A 22,953-nucleotide genomic window follows, 5' to 3' on the forward strand; every position below is an offset into this window, starting at 1 on the left:
GCTTCTGCAGGTAAGGGGAGGAGCCTGACTGTAACCTGCAGAAGAGTTTCCTTTCCTACTGCGCTGAACGGAGGAGCTATCCCCATCAGTACCCACTGCCACGTGGGGTACAGGAAAACATCTATTACTTTTCAACCATTACTTTTCGGGAGGTTATCCAGAATAAATGTAGTATTTGGTAAGAGCTACTGCCCTTTTGTGAATACGCCATGCTGGTGGCACCATAAAAGCCTGGTGGAATCAACTGTGTAAATGTCGTCGAAAAGACAAAAGTGTGTTTTTTACTTTTACATACTGTAGCTAATGTACTGTAGCACTTACTGTAATACATGATTCCAAGCTGAAACTTTGCACTTGTCCAGCCTTTTACTGCTGATTTATTAAAGTATCTGAAAGCCTCTCCATAGTTCTGAAAGAAAGTCATACTACGACTTGACATGGTCACTATTCATTTGTGCTCAATAAAGACAATTTTACAGACACCTGTTCTTTTTTTTTTGCACATATCCATAATTGAATGTAAAATACTATATAGAAGTATTATATGGTGTATATGATACAGGATAAGATTTACTATGTGGAACTAAGCCATAAGGCACCTTAGGACAAAATTATTCATATGGGGTTTAAGCTGCCTAATATATATATATATATATATATATATATATATATATATATATATAACATTTATTTTACAGTATTTGAACCCTGGATCCCCTGTAGCTGAACTGTGCCATATTTTCCCAAGATACTCTTTTGTTGCTCGTGCACTGCCATGTGTTTTTTTAAAGATGACGCTCGCAGTCATACAATAGGAAGCCAACGCCATCCGTTGCAGCTTCCCATAGGCCTGCGCTTTAAATAAGCAATGAAGATCTCAACAATACAAATATGGTTGAGCAAACAGTTCCAATCCATTCCAGTTCTCTACATTTCCACTAAATAGACCTGTGTATAGCAGCTGAGAGCTGCAGCAGCTACAAGTTATAGGGATTTAGAGATTTTCTTCTACTACTCACAATTTTTTTCAGGTCAGCATGGGACGACTGTATGCTTGTGTCTTCTAAATGTAATGTTTTTCAGTCTATGTGGTGACACTCATTATATTATTTGTAAAGTCAATTGAAAAAAAAAAAAAAAGAACAGAAAGTTGAAAGCTTTAATTGCCTGTGTTTAGCCCTTAGCAATAATTAAAATTATAATTACCACAGTAACCCCTTTGCCTTGGAGATATAGAAGACCCAAGCCATACAGTCCACGAGGATTCCCCTGTAATGTATACATGAACACTTATAATCTATTTATTTATTAAAATGTTTTAACTGGAAATAATACATTGAGAGAGTACCTCCTCGGTATATAGTTATGAACAGGGCTTGACAAATGCAGTTGCCCGATTGCCCGGGCGACTGCATTGTGACCGCTGTCGACTGCTTACCTGAAACTGTGTCCCCCGGCGCCTCCCGGTCTTCTCCGTCTTGATATTTAAATCATGTTTTTCTCCTGCAGCACTTTTCAAAATGGCCGCGCGGCATCATATTACGCTGCATTGCCATGGCAACGGGATGCCATTTTGATTAGTGCTGCAGGAGAAAAACATGATTTTAAAGGCGACAAGACACCGTCAGGACCCCACAACCGGACCCCGCCGCAGGTAAGTGTCGTGGGCAGGGGATGGGGGGAAGGAGTAGGTTTTGGCCCAGTTTGTCGGGCCCTGGTTATGAACATATAATTGTCCACAACTGTATATGCCTGCTTTTTTTAGTTAAGTTGCATGGCCTTCAAATTCCCAATTTATAAAATAGACCGATTTCTACCGTAATTGAAATTCAAATATGAATGTCCCCGCACCCTCTGCAGTGAGGGGAAAAGGGAGAGTGGGCTGCTGGGTTGTTAAGCACAGAGGTGAAGGATATTGCCGAGTTCATGGCTAATAAACCTGTTGTACCTTGGTGTTTGGATTTCTGCAGTGCCTGATACATTTCTATTGCATTGACATTTTCATATCAGTAAGAACCATGTTTCAATTCTTTTTTTATTGGTGGCACATGTTTACTTACAGAATTGGGCAAATGTCACCAGTTATCATTTGGCAGAACTCCGTAGTTTTAGGCACTTTCAGGAGTTTCAATGCTTACCCTGTAAGCAGACAATGTGAAGTATCTCAAGGCTGTATGGTAGTTCTGAGGAGCTGCAGGACTTCCTTTTAAATACATCTAAGTGAAGACATGAGAAGTATAGCATGTACAAATCAAAGAACTCATTCACGTATATTTTAAACCAGAGTGTGAACTCCAACTTATGCACAATACTGAATATGAACATATACATGACTAACATTATTTTTACAGTAGATTTGACAAGAAAACAACATTACAGATGCATGAAACTGATCCCAACAGATCTGAGAATATATATCCCTTCTTTGTTGATGTTCTTGTTCATTTTGTTTAAATGATTTTAGCAATGCAATAGTATAGAGATATACCATTTTTAAGCAGGGCTGCGGACAGGGGGCAAGTGCAGGGACAATTATCCTCTGGTCAGGCCCAACATCTGCTGCAGTCCATCTGGATGGATGTCCACCTCTAACACAGAGACATGGGGGCCCTCACGCTTAACAACCTGGGCTCAGGTCAACACTGTAGACCTGAGCTCTGAGGGAGATCTCTCGGGGACCTGGATTTTACATGATGTCTTAATTCATTTTCCTCAAACTTTAATGTAAAAAAAAAAAAAACATATTATGAAGAAGATATATACCATTCCCAGTAGCGCCAACGCATTTGCATTTCCAGCATCAGCAGCCTTCAAAAAATAGTAATGTGCTTTCTAAGAATAATGACAAAGTATAATTATTATTGATTTTTGCAAGCATACAAAAAGCAAAACTTAGCAAATTAAAGAAGATTGATGAACACTTAATCTGGTAATAAAATATATTCAGTGGTTAATGTGGGTTCAAAAAAAAAGTAGCAGTACTGTGTCCTGCTTAAAAAATTATACATTTATTTAAAATTGTGGAAAATTAATTCTGTTCATAGTTGAAAGATTTTTTTATAATATTTATGCTTTGAAGTAGATTAATTGTAGGTTGTGATACCATTTAGCGCTCCAAAATAAGAGGTTATTCATATATTAGATTGCGACTCAGCTTGTAAGCTCTCAGGCAAGGACTCCCATTCCTATTGTCTGACTTTGCTTGTTGCACTTATTGTATTATAATTCCCTGTACTGTATTATCTCTTGTAAAGCGCTGAGTACAGCTATATAAAGATATACATCCATACATGAATTGATAGTGTACAGGGCTTTCCCAATCTCAGTTTCTTCAAGTTACTGTTATATTTGCATTTCTCCAGGACCATTATGGCTGCTAGAACATTAAAACTGCTTGGAAAGTAGAAAGAGAGTGAGGCTTCCTAAAATAAATCCAATATGTCAGTGGTATTCTGGGTATGAAAATAAAAAGTAGGGGTACTCTACATACCCTGGAGCCATCACATTTGAAGGACTGAATATATTCAACCACCATTGTTTATTTGATACTAATTACTCATCCTCCAAAGACACACAAGCAAAACACACATCCAGTGCACCACTATAAAATAGCAGATAACTCATACACCATATCCCCCGGAACTGACAGAACTAGAACTGGTCATGGATAAGTGGACAACTGGATTACTGTATCAAAGGAATTTATCATGCATTTTCTGGAAACAATACTATGTGGGGGGGGGGGGGGAACCTTTTCATTTGAAAATACTGATTGGCTGAAGAAACAGTAACTTTCAATGATGCCCAACTCATCCCACTATCTGGAATCATAATGTATGACTGTTACGTGTAAAACGATACAATAAAATGCATCAATATTGCTCTCTTTAGAATAGTACTTAAGTGTTTATTTTATGGAGGGGTGAAGAGGCAACCTAAATGAAATGGCACTCATCCACAAAGTTAACAAACATGAACAACATTTGTATTACAGAGTGTTTCCATTTGTCTGGTACTTTCATACAGTGTGTCTGCCTTCTCAGTAGTTGTTGAGGGCTGTGTATTTTGTCAGGTTAAACGGACTAAAGTGAAATTAGAGAGGAGGAAATTCTAAAAAAAAATAAAAAAAGTCACCCTATTAAGTTTACTGGGAGTCATCTTCCCTGTGCTAGGGAAAAGCTTAGCTCCATTCATTTCACAAGCTAATTAATGCACAATTAATGATTTAACATTAATTTAAGCGCACAGAAGTTACTGCACGGTAAACAGAAGTACTCGGCTTCTCACCACATTGAATAGGAGCACAATAAATTACGACCAAAAAGGCCTGTCCTAATGAGTAGGTAAAGCAACATACAAAAACAAGTAATAGGCCTACTATAGAAAAAAATACAACATCTATTTCAAGGAAAAGGAAAGAGCCATATGAGTAGAAAAAAAAGGCAGTACTAAAATAATATATACTTACAAAATGATCTTGCTTCAGACCTCTCCTGCCTGTATAGTGAAACACTCCCAGAGCCACCTACAAATAATTATTAAATGTGTATTGTTGTTATTTCCTAATGCTTACAAGAAACAATACGAAGAGGATATATAAATTACTCTTTTTCTGGTGTGTTAACACCTTGAGGAGAGCTTTGCCCCTACACTGAAGAGCACTTTCCATACTTCATATCCTTCTATAGACATCATACAGGCATTTTGTGAAGCCTGTCCAGCCCTAATCTCCATCAATACAAAGAAAGATCTCAAGTGACCTGAATTAAAATCATGAAAGTGTATTATATCTAGTATTATAACTAGGGGGCTATTTACTTAGAGCAGTGATTCCCAACCAGGGTTCCGTGAACCACAGACCCCCTTCCCCCCCCCCCCCCCCCACCCCCTGGGGTGGGGTTTTTTGGTATGTATTTTGTAGGGTGGATTGAGAGAGAGTGGGGTAATTGACGGAAGGTAGGGGCGAGTGAGAGAAGAGAGGGAGGCAAGAGGGAGGGAGTGAGTGAGGAAAAGAGGGAGTAAGAGTGAGACACAGGGGATAAATACATGCGAGGCGGTAGTGGGGAGAGTTAGTGAGATGGATGGGAGAGAAATACATGGGTAAAGGGTGGGAAATAGAGGTGGAACTTGAGGTGTGAAATGTTGTGACTGACCCCAGTGTAACCTAATATGTGTCAACCAGATAGGGTTCCCCGAGATTTTTCTAAATACTTCAAGGGTTCCTGCAAACCAAAAAGGTTGGAAATCACTGACTTAGTGGGTGTTTTACAGTTTACATGTTTAGCCAAGGCATGTTTTGTAGCACATTGTAAAATGCACTCCACTTGTATCAAATTTACAAGTAGACTAGTAAATGTAGTCTTAATAGTATTTTGTGAAATAATGAAAGTTGTAAGACAACAAGGCATATTATTAAAATTGGCAATTCAACCTATGTAAATAAAATAAAAAAATAAATAACAAATATGTGTATGTGTGTTCATTTAGTTTAACAATTTATCATCAACATTTTATATATTATACAAACCTAATGTGAACATTCTTCCTTGTTTATTATTAATACCACAACAAGTTATGATATAGTAATATTAAGGAAATTCTAATATATTGAATATAATTATCAATACATATATAAATATGTACATGTATACATAAATATTCCATTGCTTTGACCTAATATATTAAATTAAAGCTGGTACAATATTTAGCAGTGCACTCAAATTAATCTCTTTACATATGTAGTATCCCACGTGGGCGTCTACTCCGTTAAGGGTTAATAGGGAGGTAAAGAGTTAACTTCCTGCAGTACCTCTCTCTGCTACAATGTTGCAGAATAGTCAGGCAAGGGCCTGTTGACTTCCAAATTCTAGAAAGTGCTGGAGTAGTCACATGTCTAAGTGACTCAGCAGCTAGTCTATCCTGCCCAGTGGTAGGGAGCAACCTTTGTCTGCTTAATTTATACACTAGAATTATAGCAAATGAGAGTTTCAGTTGTACTACAGCTGATAAGCAAATCAGCGCACAACACAAACAGTTAAAAAACGGGAAAGGTGAATTTTTAAATGGCACAATGATCAAACTAATTGTAAACATACATGTACATTTTTGTATATATTCAGATTTCCACTATACATTGCTATCTCACTTTAATGACCCCTCCCCCCCCCCCCAAATGAGTTAAAATGTCTCATTTGCATCCAAGCAGCATGTATATATTTGCACATCTGTAAATGACGTTATTTGTAAAGAAAGTAAAATAAATGTACCCCTCCAGGGTCCCATGATGCAATAGCTACATCATTATCTTAATACTTGTTTTTGTAGGGGAGTGCAGAAAGCGATCTATCAGGAAGTGGAACGGAATTGGGACTCCTTCTCTTCCATTCCATCATCAGTGACTAAGCGATCATGTGATTGCAAGTGCAAGAGGGGACTTGGCACTCAAAGGATTAATACAAGGATTGCAAAACTAATTTTTTGTCTGAAATACTAATGTTCACCTAAATTAAAATGTCACATCTTAAAGCCCACCATGTATTAAATAATTCACCCTACTTGTGCATTTATGTTTCCTCTCGCTGCTTGGAACTTCGAGTACTGGTAGATGTCCCAGTCCATAATTTCATTTTCATCATTGGTATTGGGATTTTCCAAATTCATGGTTAGCCTCACTTTTTCCACTGGAAATCCTTCATCGCTGTCTAATTTATCAATGACTGAAAATAAAAAAATTATATTTCAGCGTCAGTTTGATAGTAAAACAATGTTTTGGTTTACACTATAAGCAAACTTATTCTTCTACCATAAAGCTTTTGCCAATATAAAATACTCATTAATATATCCCACCCTTTGTCAGGCGTATCTCCCTCCGAAACATGTTTTTTTTTTCTGCATCTAAGGTGGTGAAATAAATATACAGCGATCGGCTGCTGAAGTAGCTTGAAACCTGCTGTGCAGCTTTTTTTTAAAACCTATGTAACAGCAAGATCTGCTGTATAATGTCCTTATATCTCTTTATTCAGTACTCACCATTCTGGTCTCATCACATAAAAAGAAACGTCTATTTTGAAGATAAATACTCCCATACAAAAATAGTACAAAATGGCGGTGACGTTGTAATAAATTAGAAGATACTCAAAGATGGTTGGATTGTTTCATGACCATCCCTTCTCCAGCATGGACACATTATGCCCAGCAGGTATGAATGTAGATTGGGAGCTCACACACTTTTTTGTGTGATGGGTCTTGTTCTGTGACTTCCCGCTCCGTTTCCCCCTTCGAAGATCTGTACATAGGTGCTACATCACTACCATATTTAGTACATACGTGTTGTGTTCAGTATACATTGAACCTATATAAGGTGTATTTTTATCTATATTGATCACGGTGTTGTAATCTCTTGAGATATACATCATCAGTTGCACGCAGAATTACATGTTCACACTATACGTATGTGCTATTTAGGTGTTTTGGAGACATCTCTTTGTACTTCTGATTCTCCATAGGTCTCTGGACCATAGATACCTGATAGGAGAGTAGACTCTATAGATCTCCATGAAGCTATACATTGATGTTCATGTAGTGTGAACATATTTTGGATCCAAGATTCCAGTTGAAAGTGTAGTTTTATATATAAATGTATATTCATGTCAGCTTAACAACTTAGAATATATTTGTGGGAGTTGTATAGAGTATGATCCCTGTCCTGTCCGTTCTTTATTGGCTATACAGTATATGGACTTCTATTCAGTTCATTGTTATAAGCCTATCCTTGAAATTTGATTATGTGGATATTTATATATTTACATTATATTATCTATTTCCTCCATAGAATATCTCATATAGATAAAGGGTTTTCTTTCTATATTGACTGGTTCTAAGCATACATTGCTGTATTAAGTTTATCAATAGAATTGTATATGTTGTATGTAGATACACGTGTATCTTAAGATATTTTCTGTCAGTACATGTGTGTTTGTTCATTGTAAGTTCAGACTTTTTTCAATTGGTTACTATTACTACTGTATTTTGTTTCTCGTGTTGCAGAGTTGCAGTGTGTTGCGACTTCAGTTTAGCTCTGCATTATGTATGGGTATTATGGTGTATCCTCTAAATTTATGATAGTAAGCAGGTCGTTGCTTGAGGGACACCCAAGGTGCTATAGTTAGTTGTACTTGTGTTTATATCTATATTTTAATGATATGTATATAGAGTGTTTTTGTACTTCTTGGATCTGCATTCCTATTGACTGAATGCTGTCATCTTCATTGGTTGATCCTCACCTGTGATCAGGCTAATTGCTGGAGAAGGGTTGGAGACATGAAACCATTGCAGTCAGTTGGTTGCCTATTTAAGAAGTGATGTCTGAGCAGAGGGTCACTCTTTGATAAAGTGCCGTCGAGGCACGAAACGCGTCGGAGGTCACTTCTTGTATGTCATTAGGCACAATGCCGAATAAATAGTTCATTTTTTAAACCTGCCTACAGCCCGAATTCTTTGCGGTGCTCAACCCGACTTTTCCTCTTTCAAAGTATAAGGATGTACTAACTAAGTGGATCTTTTATACAGATATATGCCTTTATATTTACTTATGAGATTTTGGACTATGAAACCTGTTTGGCTTGGTTCTTCAGTGTAATATACTGTGTGTTACTTCTGCCTGTTGCTACAGTATGTCTAATATTCCAGTGAACCCAACAGCATGATGTGGCATAGTTTGTGGTTTCTGATATGCTTTATGACTTTTTTATTGCACTTAACCCTATGTTCTACCTTTGAAGTGTGCATCCGTTTGCTTCTGGCTTATAAATATCTACAGCTTTTGCATATGAGCAAATCTCTGCTCTTTATTCCAGGACCTGCTGTTTAGGAGTTATTCCTTTGAATTAACATGTTAATCTGTATATGAACACCCTCCTTTATCACCTGAATCTACCTATATGTATGGGGGAGGGGAAAGAAACAGATAACAAACTAAATAGAATAGATGGTGAAATAGCAAGGGTTCATGGAAGTAGAATAGGGGCAGGTGCGAGTTTGACAAGCAGCGAGACACCCATAGTAAATACAAATAATACTAGAAAGCTTCTCAAGACTAAACCCAATGGGCACAGAAAAGCAGGAGCAGATAAGATAATAGTACAGACCGAAAAAAAACCTTAAATGCATGCTTTCTAATGCAAGAAGCCTGACAGATAAAATAGAGGAGCTTGAATTAATACCTGCAAGGGAGCAGTATGATATCATAGGCATTACTGAAACATGGTGGGATGAAACTCATGACTGGACAGTTAATTTAGAGAGTTATTCCCTTTTTCGGAAGGATCGAGCAATTAGAAGGGGAGGTGGAGTATGCTTATATGTTAAACCGGGTCTAAAACCTCTTGAAAACGAGAGGTAACTCTCAATATATCACTTCCTGGTAAAACATTTTATAAATAAAATAAATAAATAATATTATAAAGGGAAGATGTTTATGAAGGGAATTATGAAAATGTAGAGACCTTGTAGATAGAAATTAGCAGTGGAGGTAAAAGTATAAAGAAAATGTTTGTAGGGATATGCTATAAGCCAACAAATATCTGTGAGCTTCAGAAAGCTAAAATACTTTTGCAAATGGAGAAGGCATCAAAACTAGGTCATGTTCGCATAATAGGTGATTTTAATCATCCAGACATAGACTGGGGCAATGAGATTAGCATTACAACAAAAGGAAACTGTTTTTTATGGGCGTTTAAAGACAATTACATGACCTAAATTATTGAGGAACCAACCAGGAGAGGGGCAATACTGGTTTTGGTAATATCAAACAATGTAGAAGTAATAAGAAATATTTAAGTCCTGGACCATTTGAAATAAATGATCAAAAAAACAGATTACTTGGTTTCAACAAAGACCTTAATCTTTAGAAATTCAGATTTTAATAAGCTGAGGACTAATGTACAAGGAGTATATTGGGATGATGTTTTTGCAAGGAAAACTGTAGAAGATAAATGGGCAGTCTTTAAAACATTTTTAGAAAAGCACACTTATCAGTTTATACCCTTAGGTAATAAGTATAAAAGAAACAAGTCTAAATCAATGTGGCTAAATAAAGAGTAAGGGGAGGAAATGGAAAAGAGGCAGGCATTTAGATACTTGAAGTCAGAAGGGACGAGACATCATATCAGAATTATAAGGAATGTAACAAAAATTGGAAAAGGGCAATCAAATTAGCAAAAATGGACAATGAAAAAATAATTGCAATAGAAAATAAGATCAAGCCTAAAAAGTTCTTTAAGTACCTTAATAACAAAAAAATCAGAAAAGAAAATATAGGACTCTTTCAGTGTGAGATGGGCAGACATATTATTGGAGATAAGGAAAAAGGAGAGGTATTAAACCAATTCTTTGCCTCTGTGTTTACCAGGGAAGAATCAATTTTAATAGTAGTGCCGCAGGAGGAAGCCACAACCTCGATATTAACAAACAATTGGTTAACTGAGCAGGAAGTTCACAGGCGGCTGTATAAAATTAAAGTAAATAAGGCACCTGGCCCCTATGGCATACATCCAAGAGTTCTTAAGGTGTTAAGCTCAGTAATAGCCAAACGATGACATTTAATATTCAAGGGCTCCATTTCCACAGGCTAAGTACCATAAGATTGGCGCAAAGCAGATGTGGTGCCTATATTTAAAATGGGAGCTAGATTACAACCCGGGGAATTACAGCCTATACAGCCTGTAAGCCTGACTTCAATAGTGGGGAAGCTACTTGAAGGTTTAATACGGGATAATATTCAGGAATACCTAATAGAATATAAAATTATGAGTAATATTCAGCATGGATTTATGAAGGATAGATCATGCCAAACTAATCTTATTTGTTTCTTTGATGAGGTAAGTAGGAATTTAGACCAGGGTAATGCAGTTGATGTGGTCTACTTAGATTTTGCAAAGGCTTTTGATACGGTTCCACACAAGAGGTTGGTGTACAAAATAAAGCAAATTGGACTCAGTACAAATTTATGCACCTGGATTGAAAACTGGTTGAAGGATAGACAACAGAAAGTTTTCATAAATGGAACTATTTCAGGTTGGGCTAAAGTCGTGAGTGGAGTACCAAAGAGTTCAGTACTGGGACCCCTGCTTTTTAACTTATTAATGACCTTGAGGTTGGCATAGAGAGAAAAGTCTCCATCTTTGCTTATGACATTAAATTGTGTAAGGTTGTAGAATCAGAACAGGATGTAATTTCTCTCCAGAAGGATTTGGAGAGACTGGAAACTTGGGCAGATAAATGGCAGATGAGGTTTAATACAGATAAATGAAAGGTTATGCATTTGAAAAGCACGAATAAACAGCCAACTTACAAGTAAAATTGGGATATATTAGGGGAATGCATGATGGAGAAGGATTTAGGAGTGCTTGTGGACAGCAGGCTTAGCAATAGTGCCCAAAGTCATGCAGTAGCTGCAAAGGCAAACAAGATCTTATCTTGCATTAAACAGCAATGGATGGAAGGGAAGTAAACATAATTATGCCCATTTAATAAAGCGTTGGTAAGACCACACCTTGAATATGGAGTACAATTTTGGGCACCACTCCTTAGAAAAGACATTATGGATCTAGAGAGAGTGCAGAGAAGAGCCATCAAATTAATAAAGGGGATGGGCGATCTAACTTATGAGGAGAGGCTAGCTAAACCAGATGTATTTACGTTAGAAAAGAGGTGTCTAAGAGGGGATATGATAACTATATACAAATATATTTTGGGGACAGTAGAAGGAGCTTTCAAAAGATCTATTCATCCCAAGGGCAGTACAAAGTGTCAGGAATCGGCGTTCTCCACGGTCCCCACACAGAGCACCCCCTTCCCGCAGGGAGTCCCTGGACACACAAAACAAACCTGCCTTACCGGCCTCCACGGCTCCTCGCCCCTGCCGCCGTCGCGGGATCACTCCCCTCGGCGATTCCTCTGCTCAGTGCCGAGCACGCCCACGCCCTCCTGCACGCACACCTGCACCATCCACTGGCTCGGTTCATGCGCGTACACGAGTTACGGAGCACGCTCAGTCTGCACACTCTTCTTCCCGTCCCCCGGACCTCAGGCTCCGCCCCCGCACCCTGCACGGGCATACTCAGGTTACCAACATGACTCACCTGGCCTGTTATGCCTGCACCAATCTGCAGTGTCTCCCTGTAGCTCTTCCTGTCCCGCCTCCGTTCCTAATTGGACCTTCCTGCTTTATCTAGCTCCTCTCTGCTCTCAGTCTTTGCTCAACATAGTCTCTGTATGGAAGTACTTCTGGATTCTCTCAGTGTTTTCACAGGTTGTGACGCGGCTTGTACGACTACCCCCTCTGGCTCTCGATCTTGGCACTCCTTGGACAACGCTCACTCTGGTAACCCCTTGAACACGGCTTGGACAACGACCTATCTCCACTCTCCACTCCCTGACTTCGGCGAGGCATCCTTCACTCTATCTCTACAACCGGTACCGGCAAGTATTGTCTACCTTACTACACCTGGCCTGGCAACGCTTCATAACACACTCCGGACACGCTCCCTTTGCTGCGGGTGCGTGTATTACCACTTCCCCCTTCAGCTCAGGGGACGGGTCTGGTCTGCGGGCAGCACCGGCGTAACATTATGTTGAGCCCACAAGACGCAGACCAGACCGAACTTCAACAGTTTCTCTCCAATCTGCTTCAGCAAAACCAGGCCATGGCGGACCAAATTGTGGCACTTACACGCCAGGTCGCAGTACTCTCAGACAGGGTACCGACCGCGACCCCGCCAGATGTAAGCCCCCACTCCGCAAGCGCAGTTAGCAGCTCAGATGTAAGGATTCCTCCCCCCAAGCCTTATGCAGGTAAACTGCAAGATTGTAGGGGTTTCCTAAACCAGTGTGAGGTGCAGTTTGAAATGGCCCCCCATCTCTACAATACTGATCGCAAGAAGGTAGCCTACATTTATAACCTCCTCACTGGCAGCGCCCTGGCTTGGACTTCCCCGGTTTGGGAGCGACGTTCTGACCTTACCCAAGATTACCCAGCATTTAAAGCCGAGTTTCAACGAGTATTCGATTCTCCCGCTCGTCGGGAGATGGCATCTGTTTCTCTCCTCCAGATCACTCAGGGACGGCGAATGGTGACACAGTATGCTGTGGAATTCCGGATTCTAGCAGCCGAGACTAACTGGGGACAAGAGGCTCTCGTTTCCATATTCTGGCAAGGCCTGGCAGATCCCATCAAGGACGAACTCTCTCGCCAATCCAGGCCGGATCAATTGGAGGTCCTCATTGATTTGGCTGTCCGAATGGATCAACGTATCCAGGTACGTCGCTCTGAGCGTCAGCGCACTCGCTTCCATAACTTTCAAGTTCCGTTCTCCAGTACTCCCAGCAACACTCCTGCTCCCCCAAGTGCTACCATACCTCTTCGTCCTGCACTGGAGTTGCCAGAGCCAATGCAATTGGGGGTACAACTCATTCGCACACCGATACAGCAGTTCCGCCACGCCGGGGGATTGTGATTCTACTGCGGATCCATGGAACATCTGGTTCGGGAGTGTCCACTGCATCCGGGAAACGGGACCACCCAGTGAGTACAGAGGGACTTTCTCTGGGTGTAATGTCTCCACGTCCCCTTTCTAAAGGTGAACTCCCTAAGAAACTTACATTTCCAGTCTCCCTTTCAGGCGATAAGTTGAAGACTTCTACCGCCGCTTTCATTGACTCAGGAGCTGGAGGAAACTTCGTGGATCTTGATTTCGCCAGGTTAAACCGCATACCACTCGTGAGAAAGAAGGTTCCCATGGCACTCGTCGGTATCGATGGACGTCCTCTTACCCCGGCCCACATCTCCTTAGAGACGTCTCCCTTGCTTCTGTCCTCACATCTGCACAAGGAGATCTTAGTTCTCGATGCCATTCACGCTCCTGGGATACCCATCACCCTTGGTCTTCTTTGGCTACAGCTTAACAATCCTCTCATTGACTGGACTTCCTCTGCTCCCATTTCCTGGAGGCCGAGGTCAGGCGAGACTAATCAACTGCTGGCCAATACCTCTGTTCCCGAAGTTATTCTACCTTCCGTTTACCATCAATTCCGGGACGTTTTCAATAAGGTACAGTCAGACCTCTTGCCGCCAAAGAGGACTTACGATTGTCCGATCGATCTAGTGCCAGGTTACTCCCTACCCAAGTCCAAGACCTACCCCTTGTCGTTACCAGAATCTCACGCTATGGATGAATATATCCAGGAGAATCTCAAGAAAGGCTTTATTCGTCCCTCCAATTCCCCCCCAAAGGGGCTGGGTTTTTCTTCGTCAAGAAAAAGGACGGGTCGTTGAGGCCTTGCATCGACTACAGGGGTTTAAACCACATAACTATTAAAAATCGTTACCCCCTTCCCCTTATTACCGAACTGTTCGATAAATTACAGGGGGCCAAGATTTTTTCCAAGTTGGATCTAAGTGGTGCCTATAACCTGGTGCGCATCAGGAAGGGGGATGAATGGAAGACGGCCTTCAACACACGTAGTGGACACTACGAATATCTGGTAATGCCTTTCGGCTTATGTAATGCTCCCGCTGTCTTCCAGGATTTCATCAACGACGTCTTTCGTAAGGTACTCAATATTTTTGTTATTGTATACTTGGATGATATCCTGATTTTTTCCAAAGATCTCCAGGACCATATACACCACACCTCCTACATCCTTTCCCGTCTCCGTGAACACCATTTGTACGCCAAACTGGAGAAGTGCACCTTTCATCAGTCCTCTACTCAATTCCTGGGGTACATCATTTCTGATGAGGGCTTTATGATGGACTCCGGTAAACTTCAAGCAGTCACTGAATGGCCAAGACCCAACTCTCTCAAGGCCATACAACGTTTTTTAGGGTTCGCTAATTATTATCGTAAGTTTATACGGAGTTTTTCCACCATTGTGGCACCCCTTACTGCGTTCACCAAAAAAGGAGCTGATCCTTCTGCTTGGTCATCCGAGGCCATCTCTGCCTTCGAGACTCTCAAGGAAGCCTTTATATCCGCACCTATTCTCCGTCATCCCAACATTGAACTTCCCTTGGTCCTGGAGGTCGACGCTTCTGATTGCGGCGCTGGTGCCGTTCTTTCTCAGTGACCCATGCCCCAAGATAAGTTACATCCCTGTGCATATTTTTCCAAGAAATTCTCGTCTGCCGAGAGGAACTATGACGTGGGTAACAGGGAACTTCTGGCCGTGAAGATGCCTCTTCAAGAGTGGAGACACCTGCTGGAGGGGTCGAAAGAGCCGTTTACTATTCTCACGGACCACAAGAACCTTTTTTACATAGAGAACGCTCTACGCCTTGGTCCACGACAGGCTCGTTGGGCTCTTTTTTTTTCTCGATTCGATTTTCACCTTTCCTATATCCCCGGGACCAAGAATGTAAAGGCAGACGCACTCTCCCGTATACATTCTTCTGAAGAGAGGCCAGAGGAATCTTTGGAGACTATCCTTCTGCATGAGAGGATTCTCGCCACGTCTTCTTTCAAGAACCTTGACAAGATTTTGCACTCCCAGAGACGCATTCCCAAGGACTTGGTCGTTCCCGACAACAAACTCTTTGTACCTTCCAAATTTGTTCCAGAAGTCCTGTCTTGGGGTCACTCCTCTAAATCTGCAGGTCATCCAGGTTTTAAGAAGACTACTGATCTCATTCGTCGGAATTTCTGGTGGCCAAGGATGTCTCAAGATATTCTGGAGTTTACCCGCGCCTGTCCCACGTGTGCTCAAAGCAAGACTCTCCGTCAAAAGCCTCAGGGTTTTCTGTTACCCCTTCCAGTTCCCGACCGCCCCTGGTCCCACATTTCGATGGACTTCATTGTGGAGTTGCCCAGGTCCAGAGGAATGAACACTATCTTGGTGGTCGTGGACAGGTTCTCGAAGATGTCCCATTTCATTCCACTTAAAGGATTGCCCACCTCTCCCGCCCTTGCTGATATCTTTACGGAGCAGATTTTCCGGATTCATGGGATCCCTTCATCCATTGTTTCTGACAGAGGTTCTCAGTTCGTATCCAAATTTTGGAGAGCTTTCACAAAGAGATTGGGCATCTCTTCTTCTTTCTCTTCTGCCTATCATCCTCAGTCCAATGGAAAAACGGAGAGAATCAATCAATCCCTGGAGAAGTACCTGAGATGTTTCATATCCGATTTCCAGGATGATTGGGCTCAACTCCTCTCTTGGGCAGAGTATGCCGTCAATTCTGCCAAAAACGAGTCCACCCGGGAGTCGCCCTTCTTTATAAATTATGGGTTCCATCCTCCCTGTCTTCCCATCCCCAACATCCCTTCTGGAGTACCAAGCCAAACCGCATGGTCCAGGATTCAGTCTACCCTTCTCAACTCCTCCCGCAGATCGAAACTACAGGCCGATCGTCGTCGTCGTTCGGCGCCCAGTTACAAACCAGGGGATTTGGTATGGCTCTCCTCTAAGAATATCCACCTCAAGGTACCATCTCCTAAACTGGCACCTAAGTTCCTGGGTCCCTTCCCTATTTGCGAACAAATCAATCCCGTGGCATTCCGGCTCCAACTACCACCCAGTAAGAAGATTCCCAATGTCTTTCATGTGTCCCTCTTAAAACCATTTATCTCCAGTCACTTCTTTCCGGATCAGACTCGTAAACCGGATCCAATTACTGTACAAAATAACGAGGAATATGAAGTTCACTCTCTTTTGGATTCTCGTCTATCCAGGGGTCAGCTCCAGTTCTTGGTACAGTGGAAGGGCTTTGGCCCTAAAGAGAGATCCTGGGTACCTTCAAAGGACATTCATGCCCCGGCCCTTCTTAAGTCCTTCAGGAAAAAGTTTCCAGAAAAACCGTTCTTGGATCGTCCTGAGGCCGTTCCTGAAGAGGGGGGTACTGTCAGGAATCGGCGTTCTCCACGGTCCCGACACAGAGCACCCCCTTCCCGCAGGGAGTCCCTGGACACACAAAACAAACCTGCCTTATCGGCCTCCACGGCTCCTCGCCCCTGCCGCCTTTGCGGGATCACTCCCCTCGGCGATTCCTCTGCTCAGGGCCGGGCGCGCCCACGCCCTCCTGCACGCACACCTGCACGCACACCTGCACCATCCACTGGCTCGGTTCACGCGCGTACACGAGTTACGGAGCACGCTCAGTCTGCACACTCTTCTTCCCGTCCCCCGGACCTCAGGCTCCGCCCCCGCACACTGCACAGGCATACTCAGGTTACCAACAAAACTCACCTGGCCTGTTATGCCTGCACCAACCTGCAGTGTCTCCCTGTAGCTCTTCCTGTCCCGCCTCCGTTCCTAATTGGACCTTCCTGCTTTATCTAGCTCCTCTCTGCTCTCAGTCTTTGCTCGACATAGTCTCTGCATGGAAGTACTTCTGGATTCTCTCAGTGTTTTCACAGGTTCTGACGCGGCTTGTACGACTACCCCCTCTGGCTCTCGACCTCGGCACTCCTTGGACAACGCTCACTCTGGTAACCCCTTGAACACGGCTTGGACAACGACCTATCTCCACTCTCCACTCACTGACTTCGGCGAGGCATCCTTCACTCTATCTCTACAACCGGTACCGGCAAGTATTGTCTGCCTTACTACACCTGGCCTGGCAATGCTTCATACCACACTCCGGACATGCTCCCTTTGCTGCGGGTGCGTGTATTTCCACTTCCCCCTTCAGCTCAGGGGTCTGGTCTGCGGGCAGCACCGGCGTAACACAAAGGACTTGGGGTCATGCCTTTAGGTTGGAGGAAAGGAGATTTCACCAGCAACAAAGAAAAGGGTTATTTACAGTAAGGGCAGTTAAAATGTGGAATTCATTACCCATGGAGACTGTGATGGCAAATATAATAGATTTGTTCAAAAAAAGTTTGGACATTTTTCTAGAAAGGAAAGGGACACAGGGATATACCAAATAAGTAAACATGGGAAGGATGTTGATCAAGGGAGTAATCTAATTGCTAATTCTTGGAGTAAGGAAGGAATTTATTTTTCCCCTTAGGAGATATCATTGGATAATATTTCACTGGGGGTTTTGTGTTTGCCTTCCTCTGGATCAATATACTGTAAGTATGGATATAGGATAAAGTATCTGTCGTCTAAATTTAGCATACAGTAGGTTGAACTTGATGGACGCATGTATTTTTTCAACCTCATCTACTATGTGACTATGTAACTATACGGTAATATATTTCACCTGCTTGAAATTCCTAAAAAACAGCGATACTGTCTTCACATTGTGATATGCTCTCTTTTGTGGTAGGGCTGCCACGTATTCCGGAGCGAGACTGCATAATTGTGGGCAGCAGAGTGGTTTGAATGTGGCAATATTATTTGTTGATGCAGGTTGTACCTATTGTGTACATACATGAAAGCTTGTTGTTTTGCATATAGCTCCCGCTGCTAATCAGCTCATATGCAGACCCAGTAGATTAGACGCTGCGGATCATGATGGGGTTAACACACTTGGAAGGAGGTGGATTAACTAGTAATATAGTTGTAAGAGGGATGACACCTTTATTATCTATATATGCTCACTCTGATGAGACTTAGGCCTCGGCCATGTTCCCTGCTTGCTGGCGGAAGCACGCTGACGCGCGCTCCCGCTCAGCACTGAGCCCCTACAGCCACAATTAGAGCAGCTTTAGTAGGGGCTCACCTAAGCTTCCGCAAGCACGCGGAAGCGTAGGTCTTAGGGGAATTTAAACTTCCCCCGCTTGCCAGTGCGACAGGCCGGTCACGTGAGCATTTTGCCGAATGAGGGCGAACCAGCTCCGTGACGTCACTGGCCCGCCCCCGGCCAGTGACGTGCCCGCCCCGCCGCCTGACAGCGCGTGCGGTAAGCAACCGCAAGGCCAGGGAAAGCACCCGCTTTCCCTGAGCCTCAGCGCGCCTTAGCGAGCAAGCAGGGAGCCTGGCCGAGGCCTTAGACTGCATGTGTATTTCTGAGATATTATTCTGTCCAATTTTCATATAAGGAAGGGTTAATTGATTAAGGATTTTCGAGATTAAGCTATCCTGTGCACTGAAGGACCACTGCCCTGGTGAACACCCGCTGCTTGTTAATCAATGTCGAAAAAGTAGACACAGAAACATTCGATCAAAACAGATATTTTCTGTTTGGACCTTCTTAAGCCATATGTCTACTTTGGGGACCGAAACGCTGGGCTCCTCTGTGTTATGGGTCTGGTGCAGATAATTAGACTACTATGGTCTTTTCTTCAAGTTGGATATTTTTTTTCTATCTAGCACAGACAACGTCTGTAGGATAAGTAACACTGAGTTTGCCGCCATACTCAAAGCAAAGCAGAGAGCGACTCGCATTCCTGCAAATAGGACTGTCCCGAAGGGCAATTTCCCCCATGCCCCCCTGGCCAGTTTGCCCCTGGCATTAGCTGTACAAAAACCACATTGCAGAGGGTCTAGGAGGGCATGGGAATTAAGGTAGTTGAACATGCGGGAGAAGAGGAGGCATTTTAGTAGTTTAGGCAGGAGAAAGATAGGGCAGTAAATAGTAAGGCGGGTAGGGCGGTGGGTGTTGTTTCTTAGAATAGGCAACAACTGCATGCTTAAAGGATTAGGGGGAGTTACGATACAGGTGAGAGTGGAGCCCAGGGTAGGAGCAAGTGTTCTGATAAAGTGTGAAGGAATAGAATTGAGATGGGAACTGATAGATGGAGAAGAGGAGATACTATATGAACATACACACACACACACAAACTTGTTGCTAGTTATACTGTATGGTGAATTATTTGGTGCTATCACTGTTCAGCAATAGCCCTTTCTTAATAAAATATTCTCTGTTGTTTTGGGGCTTCTGAAATGTAACAAAAATACACAAAATTGTTGCTCCAGGTGGAGAGAAAGTGATTTGTAACATGCCAAACGATAAGTAAGAATTCATCTGTAAAGGTCCACCTGCTGCATCTGTTTCATTCACCTATCAGTCAGCTGAAATGAGTCAGCATTACTGTTAACTCTTATCCTCAAAAGCTAGTATAAAGAGAGATTATAAAAAAATAAAGTTTAAAGCTAAAATATGAAAAACATGAAAGGGATACAATATATGCAATGACTATAGACTTGAACCAAAACAAATGGGCTAATTAACCTTTTAAATTAAAAAAAAATACTTTAAAAAGAGGCTCACAAAAGGTATGTGGTGATGGCAAAGTTTATGCCTGAAAAATTACCTTGCATTGTTACAATTGTTCCAAATATTATGAAGACTATATACAGTATGTATGTAAGGTAAAATAGCAAACCTAAGCTGGAAGCCAATTTGAAAATGAATCAATCATGTTTGCAAGATTAAAGCAGTAGTTCAAGCAATATCCTACATGTGGTTTTTTTCTGTACTATGAGAAAATACTTGTAACATTTTTTTTTTTTTTTTTTTTTAAAGAAATGTCTTAAAGACATTTTTAATGTTTCTAATGTAGGAAGCATTTCCAAAGTGACAGCCCCCTTCTCCTTCTGATAGGCTCTGGCTCTTGAGCCTCCCGCACTCTCTCTAGCAGTGCACCAATTGTATCTAGTAACTGCCCAGTCAATCATATTCCAGGATGACATTTCCCATAATGCTATGCAAGAACTGAACGAAATAACCCTAAGCAAAGCTATTGATTACAGGAGAACGGATTGATCTGCAGCTTAGCTAATCCCTTGTGAGTGTGCAGATTGTATTGATGCACATATTGAATGGGAATATATATATATATACAGGTAAAACCCGTTATAGCGCGGTCCTCGATCCGATCCAACCGCGCTAGACCCGGGGTCGCGCTAATTTTTTTTTTAAATGGCCGCCGCGCGCCTGATCGGGAGGGAGGGAGGGAGGAGGGAAGGAAGGAAGAGGTGGCCAGAAGCCCTACACGTCCCCAAGCAACGGCGAGTCCAGCCGCAACCTGCTCCTTACCTCCCACCACCGGCATCCATTTCCTCCCCCCCATGCCCCCACACCTACACCCCCTCCTCGGCATAGCCCACGCGGCCCTCCGAGTCCCAGCCTGCTCCTCACTCACCCCCCCTCCTCGGCATAGCCCACGCGGCCCTCCGAGTCCCAGCCTGCTCCTCACTCACCCCCCCGCCTCGGCATAGCCCATGCGGCCCTCCGAGTCCCAGCCTGCTCCTAACTCACCCCCCTCCTCGGCATAGCCCACGCGGCCCTCCGAGTCCCAGTCTGCTCCTAACTCACCCCCCCTCCTCGGCATAGCCCACGCGGCCCTCCGAGTCCCAGCCTGCTCCTCACTCACCCCCTCCTCCTGACACCCCCCCTCCTCCCGACCCTCCCCCTCCTCCCGACACCCCCCTCCTCCCGACACCCCCCCTCCTCCTGATGCCAGCTCCGCTCCGATCTCAGCAGCCGACACCAAAGGTATGGAGGGGGAGTGGGAGGTGTGGTGTAGTGTGCTGTGAGAGTGTGTTGTGAGTGCTGTGAGAGTGTGCTGTGAGTGCTGTGTGCTGTGAAAGTGTGTTGTGAGTGCTGTGAGAGTGTGCTGTGAGTGCTGTGTGCTGTGAGAGCTTTGTGCTGTGAGAGTGTGCTGTGAGTGCTGTGTGCTGTGAGAGTGTGCTGTGAGAGCTGAGTGCTGTGAGAGTGTGTGCAGTGTGCAGTGTGTGCAGTGAGCAGTGTGTGCAGTGAGCAGTGTGTGCTGGGAGAGTGTGTGCAGTGTGCAGTGTGTGCAGTGAGCAGTGTGTGCAGTGAGCAGTGTGTGCAGTGAGCAGTGTGTGCAGTGAGCAGTGAGCAGTGTGTGCAGTGAGCAGTGTGTGCAGTGAGCAGTGTGTGCAGTGAGCAGTGTGTGCAGTGGGCAGTGTGTGCAGTGAGCAGTGTGTGCTGGGAGAGTGTGTGCTGGGAAAGTGTGTGCTGGGAGAGTGCGTGCAGTGTGTGCAGTGAGCAGTGTGTGCAGTGAGCAGTGTGTGCAGTGAGCAGTGTGTGCAGTGAGCAGTGTGTGCAGTGAGCAGTGTGTGCAGTGAGAGTGTGTGCAGTGTGCAGTGAGCAGTGTGTGCAGTGAGCAGTGTGTGCTGGGAGAGTGTGTGCTGGGAGAGTGTGAGCAGTGTGTGCAGTGAGCAGTGTGTGCAGTGAGAGTGTGTGCAGTGAGAGTGTAAGTAATGTCAGCCACAAACTCGCCTCTTTGGGAAACGCCCTACGCATTTCGTCACTAAGGACTTCGTCACTAAGGACATTACTGCACGAACGGAGAGAGTACCTTGGAGCTGTTGCTATTTTGCTTGGGACTGCTGTCGCTTCCGGTTTTGCAGTTGCCTGCTGGTGAGCAGTGAGAGCTGTGGGAGGTGTATCTGGAGGGAGTCTCTGACCGTGTTGCTGATTATTACATCATCTGGCTGCGGTGGCTCCAGTGCACCTTGCTGAACCAACGGATACACCAGAGGTGGCACCAACGGGACAGGCTGATACATTCCCTTCACAGCTTCAAGGCGATTGAGTATATCTCATAAATGCTATTATTGTGAGTGCGCTTTTTATATTTTACAATCCTATAAATACTGTTTTATACTTTATCACACTAGGAGTGCTCCTGTTTTTTCTTCTTGTTTTCTGCATATATATATATATATTGTGACAAACGCCCCTCTTTTGTAGTGCTGACGTCTGTCTGGGTTCTTCCCGACACAGTCTTCTAGGGTAAATTATACAACAAACAGGATCATGCAAAGTATTATGCTGCTTAACTCAGGCTTCTGCCTGCTTTATTTTCATCCAAGTAAGGTACTGCAGCTTTAACATGTGAAGGTTAGAGGTACTCAGATACTTTCATTCAGCAGTTCACATATTTCAGTGTTACAATATTTCCCACACTGTTATTTCAAGAAATAAAACCAAAATCATATAAGCAAAATCCTATCCCTTTCAGGGATCTAACTACACATCAGAATCAGTCTCTCTAACAGCTGCTGGCCAACTAAACTGGTTCCCCAGCTTAAAACAAT

At 43.2% G+C, this 22,953-nt stretch overlaps 1 protein-coding gene across 1 annotated transcript in view; it reads right to left on the bottom strand.

Annotated features, from left to right (window-relative positions):
• SEL1L2 (SEL1L2 adaptor subunit of SYVN1 ubiquitin ligase) overlaps positions 1-22,953 on the bottom strand; it is a 73,146-nt gene that overhangs the window by 27,560 nt on the left and 22,633 nt on the right. The window contains exons 6-11 of the mRNA XM_075594932.1: positions 6,556-6,716; positions 4,469-4,525; positions 2,764-2,832; positions 2,139-2,216; positions 1,207-1,269; positions 322-409 (exon numbers count right to left, since the gene is read on the bottom strand). Of these exons, the coding sequence (XP_075451047.1) occupies positions 322-409; positions 1,207-1,269; positions 2,139-2,216; positions 2,764-2,832; positions 4,469-4,525; positions 6,556-6,716 (516 nt within the window). The remainder of the gene's footprint in view (positions 1-321; positions 410-1,206; positions 1,270-2,138; positions 2,217-2,763; positions 2,833-4,468; positions 4,526-6,555; positions 6,717-22,953) is intronic.

This window comes from Ascaphus truei, chromosome 4, assembly GCF_040206685.1.
Source record: "Ascaphus truei isolate aAscTru1 chromosome 4, aAscTru1.hap1, whole genome shotgun sequence".
NCBI classification, from domain to species: domain Eukaryota; kingdom Metazoa; phylum Chordata; class Amphibia; order Anura; family Ascaphidae; genus Ascaphus; species Ascaphus truei.